General features: G+C 39.8%; 2 protein-coding genes across 7 annotated transcripts; one reads left to right on the top strand and one right to left on the bottom strand.

The window, feature by feature from the left end:
• Window positions 1–1,657: 1,657 nt before the first annotated feature.
• Window positions 1,658–4,628, bottom strand: cbln2b (cerebellin 2b precursor). Its single transcript, XM_040044410.1, has 4 exons — window positions 4,283–4,628; window positions 3,366–3,908; window positions 2,631–2,750; window positions 1,658–2,542 (listed from the first exon to the last, which is right to left on the bottom strand). Exons 2-4 carry the CDS (start codon window positions 3,651–3,653, stop codon window positions 2,345–2,347), a joined length of 606 nt encoding a protein of 201 aa, XP_039900344.1. The 5' UTR covers window positions 3,654–3,908; window positions 4,283–4,628; the 3' UTR covers window positions 1,658–2,344.
• Window positions 4,629–11,059: 6,431 nt separating this feature from the next.
• Window positions 11,060–19,714, top strand: fbxo15 (F-box protein 15). 6 transcript variants are annotated; one of them, XM_040044532.1, is made up of 10 exons: window positions 11,060–11,223; window positions 11,311–11,429; window positions 13,127–13,231; window positions 14,594–14,821; window positions 16,230–16,427; window positions 16,513–16,642; window positions 16,765–16,847; window positions 17,945–18,090; window positions 19,037–19,161; window positions 19,250–19,714. In XM_040044532.1, exons 2-10 carry the CDS (start codon window positions 11,332–11,334, stop codon window positions 19,514–19,516), a joined length of 1,380 nt encoding a protein of 459 aa, XP_039900466.1. In that variant the 5' UTR covers window positions 11,060–11,223; window positions 11,311–11,331; the 3' UTR covers window positions 19,517–19,714. The 6 variants fall into 6 exon arrangements, with proteins under 6 accessions (XP_039900466.1, XP_039900468.1, XP_039900467.1 ...); XM_040044534.1 differs by having other exon boundaries at window positions 11,060–11,429; window positions 14,594–14,809; XM_040044533.1 differs by having other exon boundaries at window positions 11,060–11,429; window positions 16,525–16,642.
• The last annotated feature ends 1,101 nt before the right edge of the window (window positions 19,715–20,815 follow it).

Raw genomic sequence — 20,815 nt, 5'->3', positions numbered from 1 at the left:
CCTCCAACACTCCTCCTTCTCTACAGACATACTGTATCCAAGCACACCAAGTCGCAGCTTCCATAATCAAAGGTGTGTATTTACTCTGTGCTGGGCTGCATCCACAGAGTTAACAAAGTCTATAATACAAAAAAGGCCCTCAGAACTTAAAAAGAGGGCCACATTTGCCAAATTAGCCATTAGGTTTAGAGACTTTTATGTTAAAGACTTTAGAGGAAAAACATTGCTGGACTTTGAATATTAAAGACTCAAGAAAACTTGCAGATTCCCACATTGTTAAAACAGGGATGAGTTTCTCTGTAGCGCTTTTGCTTTTGCTCAGTTCATATCTGTATTGTCCCCAAAAGTGTTATCTCTAAGTGGCACAGACTTAACAAGGAAACATCAGGCTTTCACCTTGGTCCACCTCATTTACTGTAAACCACAGAAACAGCAAGTTTCCTCTCGTGTTTTTGTGCATTTGCCATATGTTTTCCCACAGGATGTTTTTTTAGTCTTTTTCAGACTATATGCATGGTAAAATATTTCTGCGTTTGTTGAATACATTATCACTGGCCCAGGGGAAAAGCGTGATATTTTTTTTCTTAAGTGTAGTATCTGATAAGGGGATAGCTTTAAACAAAACAAAAAAATATTAATTTAAAAAATGAGCAAATATTTGCTCTTGGCACTGCTCTTTTTCTTCTTCTTTAATTTGTATGAGTCATGCAGTTCATCTTGACTCAGGTGTGGCCTTCCTAGACTGGGAAGGGAGGGGTTGTGGGGGTGGTGGGGATGGGGGTATGTGGTATAACTTTGACTGCGTGTAAGTGTGTGGGGGGGGCAGAGAGATATTTTAGTGTGTGGGCTGAAATATCCCCAAAACGTGCTTTTTCAAACAAGATGGCATCCAGTCGTGTGATTTAAAAGAAAGAAAGAAAGAAAGAAAGGAAAAGAAACAAACTTTGCACACAGTCTATATACTACGACCTCTCTCGCTCTCTTTTTAACCCACATTTGCAAACCACCTCGCTAACGCTTCCAAATATATGTCTACTTTACGTGAGCTTCGGCTCTGCCACAAAGAAGGACGTTTCCGCGGTGTGCGGTCGTGCTGTGCTGAAACTTCACGCTCAGGAGCTGCCCTGGCTCTCCTCAGCAGTGCATTCATAAATGCGCATTTCAGATATTTCTTATTTCCCAGTTATTGAATCGCAGTTTCCAGCCGGCAACAACAAGTGTTTTCACTGAAGTGTTTGACTTAAGAAGCTGTTGCCTGACTTTTTTTTTTTCTTTTTTTAAAAAGCCCATAGGTTCAGCACCTCGGACAGCGACCAGAGTGAGCTGCTCACAGTTCAACCTCTGCTCCCTCTTGAGGCCTTTGAGCTTCATTTGCAAACATGTATTTTTCCTACAGTCTGTATACACAGATAGATCCCCTTTCGTTGAAAAGCTATATGCAAACAAAAACTGATAAATGCACTTAGCCTATACAATACAATACCTTTTATTAAGCGGGACATAGGGATTCTTCTATAATTTCCACAATGTACATTTGGTGAGCAACGTCACTGAACATTAAATCAGTCAAAGCTACGCAGATTCCGAAATGTAGAACACACAATAATGTGAATATGTACTTTATAAATTATATCATTGTTACTATTTTTTTTTTTTAAATAAAAGGGCTCTAAGTCGTCTTCGGTGGCTGAAATATGTCGCCTTTTTTTCTCTTTTAAATAAACTCGTCGGCGGCCTACATTTGGCGTATTTTCAATATGTTCAGCATCCAAACGCAACACCATTGACAGCACAAAACATAAAGATAAAACTTCCATTCGTGCAAAAAAAATGCCTTGGGCGTGAAAGCACTTCTTCTGTTGTTTGTCCATATAATTCCATATACTTCACTTGGACGGAAACCATAAATTGTTTAAGGCTATACAAACATAAAATAGAGCATAACACACTCGGCCTGTCCAAGGTGTCAGTTCCTCCACTCCCCCCATCTTCTCCTTTGTCCATTTCCTCTCAGGTACACCCGTTTGTCTGTCGGCAAAGTTTGTTTTCCAAGCAAGGGGGGAAAAAAAATCCACGTACCCGACAAGTACGGGCCACGTTGAATCATCCAGATTGCGTTAGAGTTGGCTGATGGATTTGAATATATGAAACTCCAAGGAAACGTTCAGATTTGACTAGATAGTGGACGAGTGTAGGTATACAGATATTCGTCGGCTTCCTTGGCTGACAGTTATTTTAGTTAAAAATAAATGGCATGTTTTTTTCGTTTTTTTCTTTTTTTTTTTCTTTTTTGGTTCCTCAACCTAAGCAGAGTCCCATGCGACGTGAGTCATCGCAGATTAGATTATAGAGGAAAGACTAGAAAGCCTGAGAAGGTGGAGTATTTCCATCCGCCCATTAGGGTGCCCCGTTCCAGCTTCAGATAGACACGGTCCTCCCGTTCAACCATCAGCAGTACTCCGTTGCTGGCCGCCTCTCTCGTAACGTCCTGGTCACCGGCGAATGCTGATATAACCGGATAATCATTCTGCATCAGGTTCACCTGCAATTAAGAGCAACGAGAAACTTGGAGCTGAGTCTTGTACCCAGGAAATGCAAAAATGCGCCCCACGTTTTTCGTAATTTCTCACCTGTATAGTTTGTCTGTTGTAGACCTTCACCACGTGAAAGCTGAAACTATAGATTCCCCTTCTTGGAGCCTGGAAAACACTCGTTTTGAGATCGAAATGGTTGCCGATGTTCACTAAAACCTGTGATAAGAAAGGGAGCACAATAAGACAGTGCTTTATTAGTATGATTATTTTTTATGTGCATGCTTAATTCAACACAACAGCTGGTTTTGTGGAAACGTATTGTTTGTGTCTGCTGTGCGCAGTGACTAAAAAAGAGGCGTATAAGCCAGTAAGCCTGGTGCTGCTTTGCCAAATGTTTCAGGCAGCACTTCAGTCGCACTTTGGGAAGGATCCCAATTTGAGGCGTATAACAGGCCGCTGTCCAAAGACCTCAGCCGTGAAAACTTATTGGAATATCTAATCAAAAGCAACACATTGCATATCTAAATGCGGCCGAGGCCTAAGACGCATGCGGTAAATGATCGTGCATGGGTGATCGTCTGGCGGCGCATCTCCAGATCACGCCAATTACGCACACGAATCCTTCTGAAACATAAAATAACGCCGAAGTCTTTAGAAAACCTCCTGGCTCGGATCGCACAGAGCGTTAGAAGTAATAGAAAATCAATATCGAGCAAGATCATAAGTTTTACCCACCCAACAGATTGTACGAAGAGAAAATTATATTTTAGAATAAAATAGGACTTGTATTGGATATGGGTGTGTTGACGCTAAATTCAGTGGACATCTGACCTGGTCAAAATAGATGGTCATGGACGTGTTGCTCATCTCTGACGGCTCATGGTTGGTTCCACGCACGGCTGAAAAAGCAACCTTTGCCCCAGCGGAGCGGACTGAAATGCCAAGTGAGGAGGTGACTGCGCCGTCCGAAGAAGGGTTCGAGTCGCACACCACTAGACACTTCCCCTCGAGAACTATGGGTTCCGTGTCGTTCTGGCCAAGGCAGAAAGCCACGCCGCATCCCAAGAGGAGGGTCAGTGCCAGTATGGCACAGCGTCCCGGGCAGCGCGCTGGCACCATGGTTGGATCGCTGATCCCGTGCACACTGATACAGCCCGGTAGCCCCTTGGAGGTTTGTTAGCTCTCGATCACCTGGTCCAGAGTCGGTCCCTTCTATCTTCCCCTCTCTCTTCCTCAATATGTGATGCTCCCTCACTCTCTCAAACACCTTCTGACACACAGACGCACTCAGACTCTCTCCGACTGAGACTCCCCTCCCTCCTGCACGTCTTAGTTGATTTTGGGAGAGTATTCAGACATCTGCGGTTGCAATTCCTGATATAAGAGAAAAATAGTTCTCTTGTGAGACAATAACATCCATGAGATCGTATATAGTTTACTTAATAAACTTGTAACCAGCGTGCGTAAAAAGACTTGTGCGTAAAGGGGAAAGCGACTGATCGTTAAATACCACAATCCTAATAAGCATGGTGTAGAAATTGATCATCCTTTATAATTATCCTATCAAAGCAATTATTTGTGCTTCAGCTGCGTGTTTGCTGATGGGAATGCGCGCTGCAGCACTTTGTACCAAATTAAAATGTCCAAAAAAAGATGTTCCCTTCCTCTATCCTCGTTCTGGCTGATAATTGTGATGAAACAAGCACTTTTCTGGCATTTCTATGAAGGAACGATAAACCACGACCTACCTGCGTTATCCATCCCGCTGGTGTGCTTTCTGTCCCACCCTCCAAGACTGTAAATTGAGCGCTCAGATCGCTGCTGCTGCTGCTACTGCTGCAGAAAAAAGCACGAGTCTCTGGGCTGCCTTTCGAGGGAGTACTCACGCCCATTCTTTGTGTGTGGCCACTGCAACGAGACTTCTCAGAAGTGCCCCACAATTAAGACACATTGCGTGGACTAATAGGTTTGTTTGCACAGTCATACGTGCTATGCTGGGAGCTTGGGGGCCCCTGAGGTTGGCAAAGATCACTCGCTCTTAGGGACTGTCATTTATATGCTCTGGTTTTGTCATATCTCTGTCTGATTAATCCGAAATGAAGGGGGAATGCAGCGGGTAACCTTGCAGTTACATGGTACATTCAGCATGCATGTATATGTTACTAATTTGGGACTTAAAGCAATTTTTTTTTACGAATCAAATACAGATACTCGTGCGCCATCCAGTGGCGGATCTAAATTGTGCATAAGGGCTGTCAGGCTATTAGAGATACACAAGGGGGGTAAAAAAAAAAAATCAAAGAATCTAGGAGATTAAGACAATAAACTTGTGTGGCATCTCACCTGCATGCTCCACTGACACATGGTTGTCAACAGTCTTCCATCACATCACAAATAAAACAAAGATCTCACAAGCAGGTTCAAAGCAGGTAAAGCTTCAACAAAGCTCACTTCACCGAGTATGACCCGCACTTCTCTGTTCCACCCTTAGCCTTCTTCTTTTCAACTTCTGACATGCCATCATCCTTTGAAGAGCTGTAGAGGGTTCCTATCAGTGCTCCACACTTCTGAATGGTTTGAGGATGGGCTTCACAAGTATCGAACCTCACGCTGGACCTTTAATGAGCTGTCGTTTTCACACTTCCTACCAAGTGCTAAGTGGCTGCATTATACATGTACACAGCAGATACTGTAGGCCAGCTGTTTTATCCACTCAAGTAAAGGAACAGACTGTGTTACTTTTGATTTATCAGAGCTGGAATTTGTTTTAGGGTTTCACGCAAGTAAGCGATTGGATAAGATGAGCAGGTAGAGAATATATCACTCTGTTAACACTGTTAATAAGTGTTGAAAGCTCAGACACAACTGAAGAATATGTGACTTGTGCAGTGTGTTTCACATGCCTTTGTACATGCTAAGTCCTCTACTAAAAATACATTATTTTAGGCTTAATCATGGTTAATCCTTTGCTCCCTTCATTCCCATTTGACAAACACTGCACTGTCACAGCCGACTGACAAACCATGCGGAAGAGTGACATCAGGTATCCAAGAGCCACAGCTGTCCTCGGGCCTTTAGAAGGACACATAGCTACAGAAATCATCAAATGTCAAGTACGGGGGACAAGCAAGCAAAAAGGATGTGGCCTACATGCCATTACTATACCAGGGGCTGCTGTTGCCCTGAAAGGGACTTCACTTTCATCAGGCAAGCTGATCGGCTACAGTGACAACAGGGTTATGGTGATTTTCCCTGACAGCTAGCAGAGCCTACTGGCTTCTAGGAAAAGGGGGAGGTCAATTATGGGATGGGTCTTAAAGCGAGCCATCTGTTTTTGCAAAGCAAATGACTTATCATCTTTCTGCATGTTTTCTCTGTACATAACACACATGCATGTATACTTTTAGTGTCCCTTTTTGTGCACAACTACATATCAATACCTCTGTCACAAATATTATAAATATTAGGCATATAACGAATTAAATTAAACAAGATCCACTCCATGTGCTCATGCCACTATATGCTTCATCAGATCTAAAATACCCACTATATCTGCCAGTCCATCTGTCTGCCAGTCCATCTGTCTATGTGCAGCTATAAATGACTCTGTATCTTCATCTTTGAAATGAGGTCAGGCTCTCAAACTGCTTCATTTTTGAGTCCTCTCTCTCACTGCTGGAGAATGAATGAATGTGGAGAAAGAGACTGTGTTTTGTCTCTCTTGTCTTAGTTCAGTAAGATGTGACCTCTATCTTAGCATGTGTGAGGAGACAAATAGCATCAATCTTGCCTGTTCCTCCCCTGCTAGTGCTGAGCTAACACCCTGATGAGGAGTTATATTGGTAATCCAGGGAAAGGTTACAGCAGGCGGTACTGTGCCTGCTAAAGCTTACAGTGACAGCTATTAATTTGTGTGTGTGGTGTGTGTGTGTGTCCACAGTTGTATTAATCACACTGTAGAGACTGGAATCTCAATAGCAGGATAAAGGTAGCTTTCTCTCAGGTAAACTAAGAAATTTTAGGAGTGCAGTTTGAATCGTGGTTTAGGGGTAAAGGTCAAATGTGTTCAGCCCCCCAGGAAATGAAAGTAAATCTGTGCAGTATGTGTAAATATGTACTCTGTACATCTACATGCGTCAACAGTTTACTTTACGGCCCTGTGGGAACTACAAGGTAAAATCTTACAAGTTGGCTTTACTTAAGTGTGCAAACTCATTGCTTCAGAAAATTTAGATGCAGCATCACTATCATAAATGAGAAGTCAACTTAATTTCTGTAATATGCAATATACCTTAATTTAAATTACCTCATAAATGAGAGAAACAGTTACTGGAAAGTTGGAAAATGTGATTTGGGGTAGATTAGTTGGGTAAGCTGTGTTATAAGACAAAAATGCACATTTATTGTAATTCTTGTTTTCCAAGCATTGCATAAATCCTAAACTGCTTTCAAACAACCTGAACATGGACTCTGGCTAGAAGCCATTAACTGTTACAGAAGACTCAGATCACAGTGGCACATTGTTAGACCTTAACACTATTCTTGACCACACAAACACTGAACTATGTCTCATACCCGCGGTGTGGAAGGGTTCCCTCCAGCTATTTATTGAAACGTGCAAATATACATTGGAATATAGCATATAAATCAAAAACAGAGTTCGTACAATTCTAATCAGCTTGCTATTCAATATTTGTTATGACCACCTTTATTCTATAACACAGCCTGAACCCAGGCAGCTTTCTTGTCATTTCTTTAAGTAGTCTTCAGGAATAGTTCTCCAGGCTCCTTGAAGGACACTCAAAGCTCTTCTTTGGACGTTGGCTGCCTTTTGTTGTGTTCTGTGTCAAGTTGATTCCACACCGCTTCAATAATGTTGAGGTCCCGAATCTGGGGAGGCCAATCCATGACTCATAAGGTTCCCCTGTGTGTTTTTCTACCCAGGTATGCTTTTACTGCATTACCAGTGTGTTTAGGATGAAAGTTGAAGCTGCTGACAATCAGGCTCTTTCCAGATGGCATTGGATGATGGATTAATATTTGAAAGTACTCTTCTGCATTCATAATTGCAAAAAACACCAACATCAATGGTTGAAATGCAGCCCTAAACCATGACAGAGCCTCCACTGTGTTTAACAGATGACCACAGACACTCGCTGTCAAACACAGAGCTGTCAAACTAAACAAAAAAAAAAAAAGGTTTTCCCAAAGATGAGTAGTTCTCATCATGCTGATTTGGGTTCAAGGGTGGTCACTTTTCTCATGATTATGCTTCAAATTACTCACCCAAAGCTGTAAAATTAGGGTGTGATATCACGGTGATGTCTTTGATTGACAGCTCCTGTCAGGAGAAACTCTCATATTTCTGTTGTGAATTGCAGATGAAGACTGAGAGAAGATCCAACCTTTACTTCCCATAACCACACTCTCTGTTTAAAGCTAACAGCATGCTGTATTCTGCAGTAAACTGAACTAACCAACATAAGTGATCAGAGGCACTGTTGTACTTTTTCTATGAGTAAAATGTGTGATTTTAAGCTAACTAGTAAATTAGCATCCTTAGCTATAACTAGCTACGACGAGGAGTAAGCTAAGCCGGTGTTCGGTGGCTAATCTGTGCACATGAATGAATTCACCCCGACTAAAGAAATCACTCTGTTAAGCTTGAATGTTAATTAAAAGTCAGCGCTGTAGTTCAGACATTAGTTCTGCTGCTCTGACTTTACCGAACAGAAGGATGTTAATTCATGCAGCAGGCTGCCAAAGATGAGGCACTGAAACGGTTTATATGAGAAACAGAGAAAAGTCATTCATTATATACTGTAAGAGTAACAGGCTGGACTCTTCTTCAGCTCCTGTTTAGAGCTGATTATTAACTATCTGCAAACAGCAGCATGTTTCTGTTTCTTTCCACATCTGAATGGGCAGTAACAGTACAATAAATTAAGTAATCAATAACACTGCTGCCTTTAAAAAAAGAGCACTTCGATAACATTAAGACAGCATTAAGCAAAGATGAATTACTAAGAAGATTGGAAATTTTCACATTCACAAACTGCCTGTAATTCTAGTTTCTACCTGATATCTCAGTTTGTTGATGGTGATTCACAGAAATGTGTCCTAAATACTGAAAACACAGATGTTTAACACCCAATTAAAGTGAACAGGGTTTAACCACAGCTGTCTGGCTGAGGTGTTTTCCCCCATTTGTAGCAAACATTAAAACTAATTTAAGTTTCATAAACTCAGTCTGAGAGGGAGAGTCCATCCTTTCTTTGCATGTAAATACAACTTCACCTTCAGTCAGTATTCAGATATTAAAATATCATTAGTTGTATTTTAGATACTTTCCAGTGAGCTCTTATTGCATTTATGAAGTGACTACAGCTGCTTTTACTCAGCGAAATATGTCAAAAGAAAATGGCAAAGCTTACGGTAATACTTATGAGCTGAAACTAAAATTTATGTCTACATTTCTGACTTTCACCAGCTCTTTATAGGTCTAGATTTGGAAGTGAGAGTTTTTATTTCAAATATTCAGGTTAAAAAGCATACTGAATTATTATTAGAGTTATATGAAAGACTAAATGACTGTATGCTCTGTAGCCTACATCCTTTGAGAACCATAAAATGAAGCATTAATAGAAGACGCCCAGGGCAGCTGATCAAAACACTGTTAACAATAAATCCATATATTTTGCACAGTGGGTTGAAGATTGCTGGTGAAGATTAAATGTCCTCCTTTATTACTGAGTTAAGCTTCAGTCCTCCTGATGTTTCTAAAAAGACATCTACCTCAGTGGATCAACAGCACATCTGGCACAGGACAGCTGTGATGAAAGAAGAGGAGGAGATTTCTAAAAACCACTGGATCCAGAAATCCAGACCCAGCTTGGCCCCGATGGTCTCCTCCTCACACATTTTTGCCCACTGTAAATGTAGTCATTGATAATAATGTAGATTTTGGGTCATGCTTTAAATGAGAAGAACAAATTACATTTACATGAAACCTTCTCCCGATGTTTTACGTATAACATCTTAAAGTTTTCTATTATATTTCAATGTTTACAGGCTGCAGAGTTCTTTGTACATGTGTAATGGTTGTAAAACTGTTTAAATGTTCATCTACAATAACTCTGGGCCTCTGTGGAGTGTGTACAGCTGATAGCATTTCTTGGTCTGTGAGGCTAACAAAAACTAAAGGGTGACTAATTATCGATTCAAACATGTTGAAAAGAAGAGCCAAACTTGTGTAAAACTGTAAACTCGCTAACAACTCTCTAACACATTGTGGGTGCTAACTGTTAATCTAGCTAACACATTAGCAGTGAGAGTTACATAATATTATTTGATGTTGTACTATAGTATGTTAAGATGTGTGCCTATTTGAATATGTCAACATGGTTGTATTTACCATAAATGAATAAGCTGATAGTAGCAGCAGTTTTCTTTGTTTGTTTTTTTGACAGTTATTTAGTAAAATCAACAGAAGGGATGTAACTAGCCTAACTGGAGTAGCTGAGTCCAATGATTGATGATTGATGCTGCTAAATGCCTTGATTTCCTTTATTAACCTGAATACAGCTGAATTCAAAGACACTCCAAAAATCAAAGTGAAAAACAAAATGATGCAGCAGGCTAATTCATTTTGGTGAAATGTCATTGCAGCAACTCAAAATTATACTCAGTAGTTTGCATGACCCCCACCTGCTTGTAGCTGGACCAAAGCAGAGATATTCTAGTGGATTTAGGTCAGGGGAGCGTTGTGGCCAGTCAATGCTATCAATTCCTTCACGCTCCAGGAGCTGCCTTCATACATCAAGGGGGGCATTGCTGTGTTGTTGCCTAGCCGGTAGAGTTTTGTGTGTCCTTCCATGGATAAGCCTCCCCAGACCAGCACCAAACTAGCCATGCTGAATGATGTTAGAGGCAGTATAGCATTCTTTTTACAGCTTGTGGCCCTGCTGATGGGCTAAGGACCTTCCAAGGATCTACAGCTCTCCTAGACTAACTGTCTATCTAGTATAATCTCCTCCATGCTCTTGAGACTGTGCTGGGAGACACAACAAACCAACATGTTGATGTGCCATCTTGGTGGAGTAGGACTATGTGTGCAACTTCTTTAGGGTCCAGGTACCATTAGGGACACCGACACTATCTAAATGTAAAACTGGTAAAAAAAAAAAAAAAAAAAAAAAAAAAGGTCAGAAAAGGATGAAGATGGTGAAAATGTCATTGGCCTCCATCTATTAAACTAATCCTGTTTTGTTTTGTTGCCTCTCTAGTGGATCTGCTGTTAATGTAATCAATGCGAAGCAGTTAAAACTGATTATAAAACCCCTCTGCTACTTAAATGACCAGATCAAGTTTAATTGATCTATCTATTGATCTATCTATTGATCTATCTATCTATCTATCTATCTATCTATCTATCTATCTATCTATCTATTGATCTATCTATTGATCTATCTATCTATCTATCTATATTCTGCTTTTATTTTGAAGGCATTTGTGCTTCTTCCCACCGGAAGACGTTGAAGGACCCGATGTCACCAAGGTGACCGGACGCTTTCACGGAATTTCGTTAGCACACAAGGAGAATTAAGTCATTTAATGTAGCCTACTCATGGATTTAACACAGTATCAGCTGTTCATTTTGGATCCCGGATGTTATCTTCAAGGTCTTTAAGTAAAAAAGCTGTCAAATAAACGCTCTTTTAAAGTTTCACGACCTTAAAACCTTGCAAATATAAATTATCTTGTAATTGTCACAAAGTTGTCAAGACCAGCGGAACAAATGGCAGCTTCGAAAGCAGTCGTTCCCGGGCGAGCATTAAGGACGTCCAAGAGAGCTGACAAATCATCCCCAGCGTCCACTCAGAGCTTTATGGAAAGGTAATCTGTCAGTGCATGCACAGACTATACACGGTACATGCCATTTCTTCTTCTTAATCTTTGTGGCATTCAGCGCTCAAACAGTGGATCTGCTGTTTATAGACTTCAAAGTAAAAGGATTTGTAGCAACAAATACAATAACAGCACAGCGTAAATCAATTCAGGTGGAAAACACTTTACTACATGAATTAAGCAGTTGGATTCTTTCCCATTAAATGTAGGCAGTTACAACACAGAAAAACAGGTCAGTCAGTAGACGGTTGCTGCCTCTACTACCAAAATGATTCTGTTAAAACAGCTAATCGTTCATATTTAGCAACAGCGTTGTTTTTAATATTTGTTTTAGTCTGAACGCCTCAACGAGCAGAAATAATTGTTTCACTCAGACTTTCCTTTTTAAACAATGGTTAGAGTCTTAGAGGTTTGGAGTGCAGCCCGGATTTATTTTTATAATCTTTTCACTGATTCAAATATACAGAAAAATAAAATAAAATAAAATAAAATAAAAATACCAATCACGGTTGTGACCAAATTCAGTTGGTCTAAAGACATTCTATTTTTCAGATCCCTTTATTTATTTATTTATTTATTTATTTATTTATTTATTTTAACTATATACACATCTTAAATCTGATTATAACATTTTAAGAAAAAAATATCAAACAATTAAATTATTTAAATCATTTGTGTTAAACTATTTGTATCGGATATTGGAGACTGTCCTTGAAAGCACCACATCACTGAAAATCATCATCACACTTTCAAGTTAAAACTCTACCATGCAAAGAAGAAAAGGGAGGTGCAGAGATGCTCATGTCTCCTTTGCTGCTTCTTCTAATTTCTAACTAAATAACTGAAAAATAAATTTTCATTCCCTTTAGCCTCAGTGTATTTGTATTTAGCATGAATCAGTCAATACAGAAATACTAACATATGACAAAATATGAGCATGTTAGCACTGTCATCACGAGATGATGCAAGCCCATTGTAAAGTAAGCATGTAGGTAACAGTAGTATGCAGCTCAAAGCACTGCTCTGTACTGCCATGGCTGTAGACTTAAGCTGAACTTTTGAGCTCTAATATCACATGTTACATCTATTTTTGCTAACTATTATTACAGCTGCAAGAATTTAGTCAGTGAGAGGATGGCTGTTTGGATAATCTGAACTTTAAAGCTGTCGTATGAAATCATTTGCCTTGTTAAAACAACGCCCAATCTGGTTTCTTAATTAATTCATTCTTGAAGTAATTTAATCTGGTTGTTGATATGTAGTGAAATGACAGTGACTGAGCGGGCAGGTGATAGGAAGATGAATTTATTGCTCACTCAAGTGATTTAATTGGACAGCAATGGCATCATTAACCAGGACAGCTGTGAGCCAACAAACCTAGCAGTATTTGTAATTAGCAGGCATGGATGGATAGATGGATGGATGGTTGGATGGCTTTCATTAGACCTTTAGATCTAAAAATCTCAGCTGAGTTCTTTATATATTTACATATTTATGTGTTCACCATATCTACTAGAACAGAACATAGAGATAAGTAGTTTCACTTTATTGCCAGAAGTGTATGACACGATTTCCAAGCAGTGTTTTCAGAACACATTTATCTCATAGACTGAAATCTGAACAGTAGGAGGCATGAAGGCACACTGTCACATCCTTGTAGTCATGTCTAATTACCTTTTCCATAGACTGCCATCTGAGATCCTGATTAAGATTTTGTCATACCTGGATGCTTCCACACTTTGCTGCATAAACCACATCAATAAGATCTTCTATCAGCTTGCCAACAGCAAGTAAGTACCATCTTGTCAGTGCATCTTCCACAGTTTATTAAATACATGATTATGTTAATTAATCCAATAGCAAAGGGACAGTATGCCTCCAAATCTTACAGCAGAACCTTTAAGTTAGTAGGAGTCCAAGGCACGGGAGCTCTGTGGTTTTTGCCCCAATTCTTCTTCTGTTTTTCTGAGAAAAAGCATTAGACCTTGAAAGAGGAAACTTTACAGCGTGGTCCCAAGTTCCTCAACTACTTAAACATAAAAACTGCAGCTGTGGCACCCATACGTGGTGCATTGATATTCATGTTCATGTTTCTTTTTAGATATTTAGAAAAAAATACCTGCTATGCTCCACTGGTCTTCTACTCCAATTTTATATTGCAATTTTTTATACATTTACTGTGTTTACCTGTGTTAGACAGCACTTTTCTTAATGCAGAACATTTCATTAGCAAATCCTGCCACATATCTCTGGATATCTGGCCTGAAATTCAAGCCACATATCTAGAGATGCTCACTGAGCTTATGTACCGAAGCATCTAGCTCTCCACCTTTTGGAGGCAATCCAAATGCACAAAGTTTACATTTCAAAATTGTGATTTTGTGATTGCATGATTTGGCAAGGATCATGACACTCTGTGGATGCACAAACTTGTTTTATTAAAGGTCTAGTTCATTAACACATTTCACGTTAGTGAAAAACATGTCCTACAAATCAAAATATATATTTATATATCATTTAGGACATATTCTGAAATGTAAAAAAGCCAGCCAGATTGCAGCCTATGGTCAATTCAACAGTCTTGACACATTGATTTTTTTTGTTGTTGGTCAGAACCACAATCAGAACCCAAATGTCCTCCAGTAACTACCAAAGAATACCAAGAACTCGGTGATCAGTGTTGTCTGTAATGCCAAGTGTGTCATATTTAATACATGAGTATTTGAGAGCTCCAGGTCATCAGTGTGATTCTTTTTTGCACAAAGTGTGGCAAAAATGATACAAACTGAAGCTTATACTATATGCAAAGTGACATTAATTTCTTTCTTTAAATTTTTTTCCAAAAGGTTCAATAAACAGTCCTGTTTTCCAAAATATCAGAACTTTCTGGAATGATTTCATGCTTCAGGCATCACAGGGTTAAATAGTTTCCTCTTAGTAGAAAAGATTATTCCTATAATGGAAAAATTCACTATTAAACTTATTAAAACGTGAAATTTCACTGCTGATGTTTTGATATTGTCATTCTGATGAATAAAACTTAAACTTCTTTTTTCTTGGCCACCCTGTAAGAAATGATCACACTAGACATACTGTACTGGTTTGTAACCTTTCTGACCGAGTCGGTCACTCTCCTGATGCTGTCATTGCAGTGCTCTGTGGAGAAAGCTTTACATTGTGGATTTCAGCAAGAATAAAAAGTGCATGGACAAATCTCTGTTGAGGATGGCCACGATGGAGGTGCAGGATCGACCCGAAGGTTACTATAAGAGGCTGTACTTCAAGACTGTAGCCGAATGTGACATGATCAAGTGGACGAGGCGGCTTGGACTCATCAGTATTCACACAGGGCTACCCAGCCAAACAGAGTGGGTCCTCAGGTGAAGTGTGAGACAGATAAAGAGAGAAAACCCAAGTTTAGTTCAAAGGAATTAGGTTTTCCATTTACTTTATGTATCACCTACTCAAACACATTTAGAAAGAAAAATATGTCATTGTTTTTTCTCTAAATGCTCATGTTAACTACTTTTATAGTGAATTTTATATCCTTTTAGTTGAAAGGAGGTGTGTTGATCCGTGCTGTGTCTGTGCTCTAACGGGGATTTGGTATTTGTTTGGAAGCAGCTGTATGAAGCCTTTGTGCATTGTTTGCTGTTAGCAAATAGCAAAACTTTGGAGATCTACCCTCGCTGTTGAGAAAGTTCAAGGTTGGAGAGGTGGGGGGAGAACACAACAAGAGGATAGTTCAAGCTGCTGGTAATCAAAAACAAAAAGTATGGTTTGTTTTTGATGTCACACTTAATGACACTTTCTTATTAAAGGTGAGGAAGGAGGTCTCGTTCTGAACGTGATGTCTGCTCAGGGGGATGCCAGCAAGCAGGGGAGAGCTCCCTCACCACCTCCACCGCAGATTCTGCTGTGTTTTTATAACCTCTGATTAGAGGCTGTGCTGCACTCAATATTGAGTTCTGTGGCAGTCGCTGTGGTACAGAGGGGAAATAGAAATAATTGTGTTCCTTGCAGGGGCTGTCTGAATTGTTGAAATAAATTACTTAGCCCCCCAACCCCTCATCCACAGAACACATATGCATGCACGCACACCTCAGCCTTCCTCCCACCGACTCAGACAACTCCCTATAGGGCTTTTTTTTGTCTGTTAGAGACCATGAGGAGCATGCGATTTACCTTGGTAATAATCATTTCACAAGACGTCAAGCATACAGGCAGTGCAGAGTGAAATCCCTGGGGTCAGCTGCTGGAGCCCCCTGGGCTGCTCCAGTTTTTAGCTTTGTTCCCCCACCTAATTGATATTGGATGGTGTCTCAGCGAGGCCCCGGCTGCATCACAGTAGGGGCAGCTCTGAATCACAGTTTAGACAGAACTGGATCAAGAGATTCGTCACAACAGCTGCAGTTTTAATTTCATTCGTTGCATATCATTTCATTAGCAAGAACAGCTTTAACTGGAGTCCTACTACTTCCCTCTGCTGACAAATGAGATGTAACAGCTAATAAACTTGTAATTTTTCTGATTTAAAGAGCAACGCTGCCAAACACTGCCCGATTATTTTCACTGTAATAAATTAGAAGACAAATGGATGGATTATATTTTTGTTCAATGATTCATTTGGACTATTTATGTGGTATTTGGTATTAAAGAACCTGTTAACTTCTGCCATGCTTAGCTTCACTCTCACCTGCTCTCTTCTTCTCTCTCTCTTGCTTTTATTGCAAAACTGCAAAAAGTCCTGTTCCTACAATTCTACATTCTGTTTTGTACATTCTCTAGAAACTTGAACGTCACCTGGGAACTGACAGTCATGGATAAGTCAGGGCGTGAGAGCACTTTGGAGCAGAGCCGGTCCCAGTTCACTGAGACTTCAGTGACACTGTGCTGGAGCGGAGGAGACCGCTTACCCGACTACCAGCAGATTTCCACCCTTCAGCTGTACGGTGTCAGGAGGCTAGCCTGCGTCAGCCCAAAGAGGTAAAGGCAGCTGACATCCATCTACACCCTTTGTTTCGCCTCTTGTCTCAGTAAAACCAACTGCTGTCTTTGCTTCCTCTGTCAGACCTGTTTGTAGGTCCCTCATGGAGAAGTTAGACATGCAGACTCTAACTAAGAACATGCAAGTCATTGGCCAGGACAGATTGGTGCAGCTTAAGTTGCTACAGCCTGGCATCATCATCGGTGTCTGGAGGGTAATTACTTCAGGCATTCATGCCATGTTTTGATTATTATTCACTGGCTTAGAGTAGCAGAACAAGATACACAGTATTTATCACAGGGAGAAGTGACATCTTTAAGCATCTTTTTTTTCTAGGACCAGTGCTCAGTTGCCTTTATCATGTTCACCCTCCACTTCCACAAGCTGGTGGAAAGAAGCACTCAGGGATCTTCTGTTTGGTAGGTTGGACTATAACCAGCCCCTCTTATGAACATCCATACAAGGTGTGCTGCGTCTCAAATTTAAGGGATGCATAGACTGACAGTATTGCTCCTGCAGTGATGCACTGTACAGTGGGATTTGAGTTTCTGAAATAGTTTTTCTTTGGAATTATTTGCAGTCCAATTTCAGAAAACTGTTTTTCTTTATTTGTTTGTTAAGCCATTTAACACTGACCGAATCGATCGAGCACAGAAAGGGCCCACAACTCAGGGGACGATTCAGTGTGATTTCTCCACATAACAGACAGCTTAGCAAAGAACCAATTTTAAATTGGGCTAATTGAGCTATTAGATGAAAATTCTCAACAAGGACAAAAGAAGAAGAAGTGTTAGACCTAAAATCATGACAGCAGATGAACAGTACCTCAAAGTCATGTGCTTAAGAAATAGCAAAACATTCAGCAAAGACATGGTAGAAAGAATGGTCTAAGTGGGAGGCTGGCTGTCAAGAAGCAATTCTTAACAAAGGGAAAGAGGGAGAAAATGCTGAAGTATGAGAATTACACAAGAACTGGAGTGAAACTCATTGGAAACAGGTTTTATGGGGTGATGAATTCAGATTAGAAATTTGTAGTTCAAGTCATTGTCAGTATGTCAGTAAGAGGTCAGCTGGCTTCCAAAGAAGAGCTTTGAATGTCCTTTAAGAAGCCTGGAGAACTAATCCTGAAAACTAATTAAATTAATTAAATTGTTAGAATTGTACAAACTCTGCTGTCTGGTGGAAGTGCTCACAGCTCTTGTCTACACTCAGACTCGCAGGTGCTCCAGAGGCTTATGAGTTATTACCCAACAGTAATTTACTTTCCATCCACGTGAAATCAAAAACATTTTCAGGACCACACAGTGTTAATTGATACCGTACTTCAGCATAGTAAGGATATAGCACCCTCTCCTGGTTTCCTGTGGGAGTACAGCACTTTTATTTATTATGCTCCACAAAATTAATAAATCTTTGCCTTATTTTAGGACAATGCTTTTGTCTTGATATACCCCCCCCACTAGACAGAGTTTACACTTTCTGGTTTTATCAACTCTTTCCCTTTTTCCCCTTTCAGTTCTTATGTGGAGCCGGTGGTCCAACCCCCTTTCTGTGATATAGACCCTGAATACGGTCTCCATGGTTACCAGCTACACATTGTTCTCCACAACACTGTATGCGAGCTCATGTCCGGAAGCTTTTCCCAGCTCTTCTGCCGCAGAAGTAATCCATTCATACCCACATTTTGTACCCACATTCATTAAGTAACACTGTGAGTTATGCCAAGGAAATATGAATAATCTTCTGTACTGTGTGGGTAATATAAAAAAAACCCCACAGTATAGCTATGTTTTACATGTATAGTAACTTTAAGAAGGATACAAAACAGAGTGCTAAATATCAAGAATTCATTTGCTGTGATTTTTTCCTCCCATTTTTTCTGCAAATTTATGACTGTATTTATTTCCTAAGACCAGTCGATTTGTATTTAGGCATGTACAGCACTATTTGTATGTGCCTCCATAGTTTGTTTCACATGTGTGACAAACACTTACAGGCTTGCTTTTTCAAACTAATTAAACCTCAGCTATATGGCAGGAAACTTGGATATGTGGAATAAAAGGGAGGTTATACAGAAAGGTATTTCAGAATACTGAATACTTTTGTGAGCCTGCGATCTATACTCTTGTCATAAAAAAAGAGACTTCTGAAGTGCTGTTTGGAATATTTCAGCTTAGTACTTACTTTTTATTAACAGCTAGTCATACACCAGGCAATACAATCAGTTTAGAGGCTACTTTGCATCACTCTAAGGATTTCCATTATTGTTATACATTAAGAGTAATTCTATTCAACAAAACAAAAATGCAGAGAAAATGTTGATCATTGTAGAAAAAAGTGACACAAAAACACTTTCTTTACTCAAGTCTTCATTCAGTATTTTAAAGCGTTAATCCACATAGTCTAACTTTCATTCTTTAGGTGTAAGAACTGCTATATATAATAATCTACTGATATGATACAGCCTCTGAATTTGTTAAAATTTAGCTAAATTCACTAAAAAATTTGTGTTTATTTGTGTTTGATGGTTACAGCGCTTGTAGACTTAAACTGCTTAGCTGTCTTAAATTGGGTATAAATGTCTACACGCGGTGTTTTCTCTGTCTAGCTCAGATCTCTGATGGGCTGATCCAGCTGACAGTCATTAGCAGCACAAACCTGTCCCAGCACACATCTCTGTCTGGTGACATCACCCTGCCCTGGCGTTGTGAGGCCCTGCAGGGCACAGTGGAGGTACTACACGAGCATAAAATTCCCAGCAGTGGTGTGGCAGGCAGAAAATATACACACTGGCACTTATTTACTTTTCAACTTCTTGTAGAATTGCTGCATTATGAGTCTGACTCTGCTAGATGAATTTAGGAAGCCCTTCAAGTGTGTCACCTCGCCCGTTTCAGCGGAGCTGGAAAGGACGCCCGTGCGCTACGACTATGACGGTGAGCACTACCTGATCCACTATCAGGACTCTGACATCCAGGTGAAGATGAGGCTTGTGTGGATGGATGAACAGAAGCAGTTTATTCTCATCAGTTTAGTTGTCTATGTGAGTGTTTGCTATGTAAACAAGTATTTCAGTAGAGATTACTGATTGTTCTGGATTTCCCACAGAAAACTGGTTTCATATTTGATATTTGCTCGCTCCATAAGACCACCATAACAGGTTGTTCATTCATTCAGTAAATGTTGTAGTGCAATGACTGCTCGTTTTATTATTATTTTGCCTTCAAGTGTTTAATGAATGAATTCAGTTTTGAATGAATTCAGTTTGAATGGATCTGATTTCTTATAAAAAAACTTCTTTACTCTCTACTTAATTTCTGAGTTATTTCTTTTCTTTGGACTCGTTAAGCTTAATCCTTCCCCTGCTCTTGTCACTTTGCCTTTGACAAAATAGTAAAGTCCTTGAAATGTACCATTTTCAGAGGAATGCTTCTTCTCTTTTGTTGTTAAGCACTTAACACTGACCTGTGAATCATTCGAGCATAAAAAGACAACTCGAGGTGTGAATCAGTGTTGTGTCTACACATAAAATACAACAAAAGAACAAAATATATTTTAAATTGTATCTTCAGGCAGCCTGTCACAAAAACACATTATTTGTTTTCATTTCTTTACTTGAATCTATGAAAAATACCAACAGTAACACAGTTTGATGCATATAAAATAGTATTTTTGCACCAACAAGTTGCATTTGAATCTACATACAGCATATCCTTTAAAAACCTAAGGAAACCAGGCAAAAATCCAGCAAAGACCTGACACAGGACCCAAAACATGCATCTGGCTCCTCAGTTGATCCATTTATTGTTCACTGAAACCTTATCAGAAGTGGTCTCAGTGGAAGGGTGGCTTTCAATAAGCTATTCAAACAGGGAGAAAATAGTGATCGATGCCAAATTGCACAAAAACGTCACTGAAAATGGCGGAGGCTCTGTCATGGTTTGGGGTTGCATTTCTGCCAGTGATGTTGGAGATCTTGTTAAAATTTATGGTATTATGACCACAGAATAACGCTGTCAGGTTTGGATTCACCATGAAGCACCATCTGATTGGCAATGGCTTCAATTTTCAACATGACCCCAAAGCCACTGTCCTCCAGAACCCTGCAGAACTATTGTTGAAGACTACTTAAAGAAACTGCCAAAGGGAGTTCAGGCTGTGTTAAAGAATAAAGATAGTCATGCAAATATTGCCCTTCAAAAGTTCTGTTTTTGCCTTATATACTGTATTTCCATGTATACTTGGATATGTTTAAATAAATTGCTCTATGTTCGCGTTGGAGGAATAGTGATTAAGTTATAGTATATAATCTATGATATATGTCCTATAAGGAGTAAGTTCTGTCAAATGTACATCCACCAGTGATGGTTTCACAGCCTGTAGTCCT

The sequence above is a fragment of the Simochromis diagramma genome, unplaced genomic scaffold (assembly GCF_900408965.1).
Source record: "Simochromis diagramma unplaced genomic scaffold, fSimDia1.1 OVJJ01000602.1, whole genome shotgun sequence".
NCBI lineage: Eukaryota > Metazoa > Chordata > Actinopteri > Cichliformes > Cichlidae > Simochromis > Simochromis diagramma.
Note: the sequence above shows the minus strand (reverse complement) of the source record. Positions and strands in the feature narration are given on the sequence as shown.

What these genes read in the sequence shown, in the direction of transcription:
- cbln2b (XM_040044410.1), bottom strand. Translation starts at nt 3,653, where the DNA reads ATGGTGCCAGCGCGCTGCCCGGGACGCTGTGCCATACTGGCACTGACC. An exon ending in TGACCATCTATTTTGACCAG is followed by an intron (nt 2,751 to 3,365) that starts GTCAGATGTCCA and finishes TTCTTATCACAG; the next exon opens with GTTTTAGTGAACATCGGCAA. An exon ending in ACAACAGACAAACTATACAG is followed by an intron (nt 2,543 to 2,630) that starts GTGAGAAATTAC and finishes TCTTAATTGCAG; the next exon opens with GTGAACCTGATGCAGAATGA.
- fbxo15 (XM_040044532.1), top strand. Translation starts at nt 11,332, where the DNA reads ATGGCAGCTTCGAAAGCAGTCGTTCCCGGGCGAGCATTAAGGACGTCC. An exon ending in CAAACAGAGTGGGTCCTCAG is followed by an intron (nt 14,822 to 16,229) that starts GTGAAGTGTGAG and finishes TACATTCTCTAG; the next exon opens with AAACTTGAACGTCACCTGGG. An exon ending in CCAGCTCTTCTGCCGCAGAA is followed by an intron (nt 18,091 to 19,036) that starts GTAATCCATTCA and finishes TTCTCTGTCTAG; the next exon opens with CTCAGATCTCTGATGGGCTG.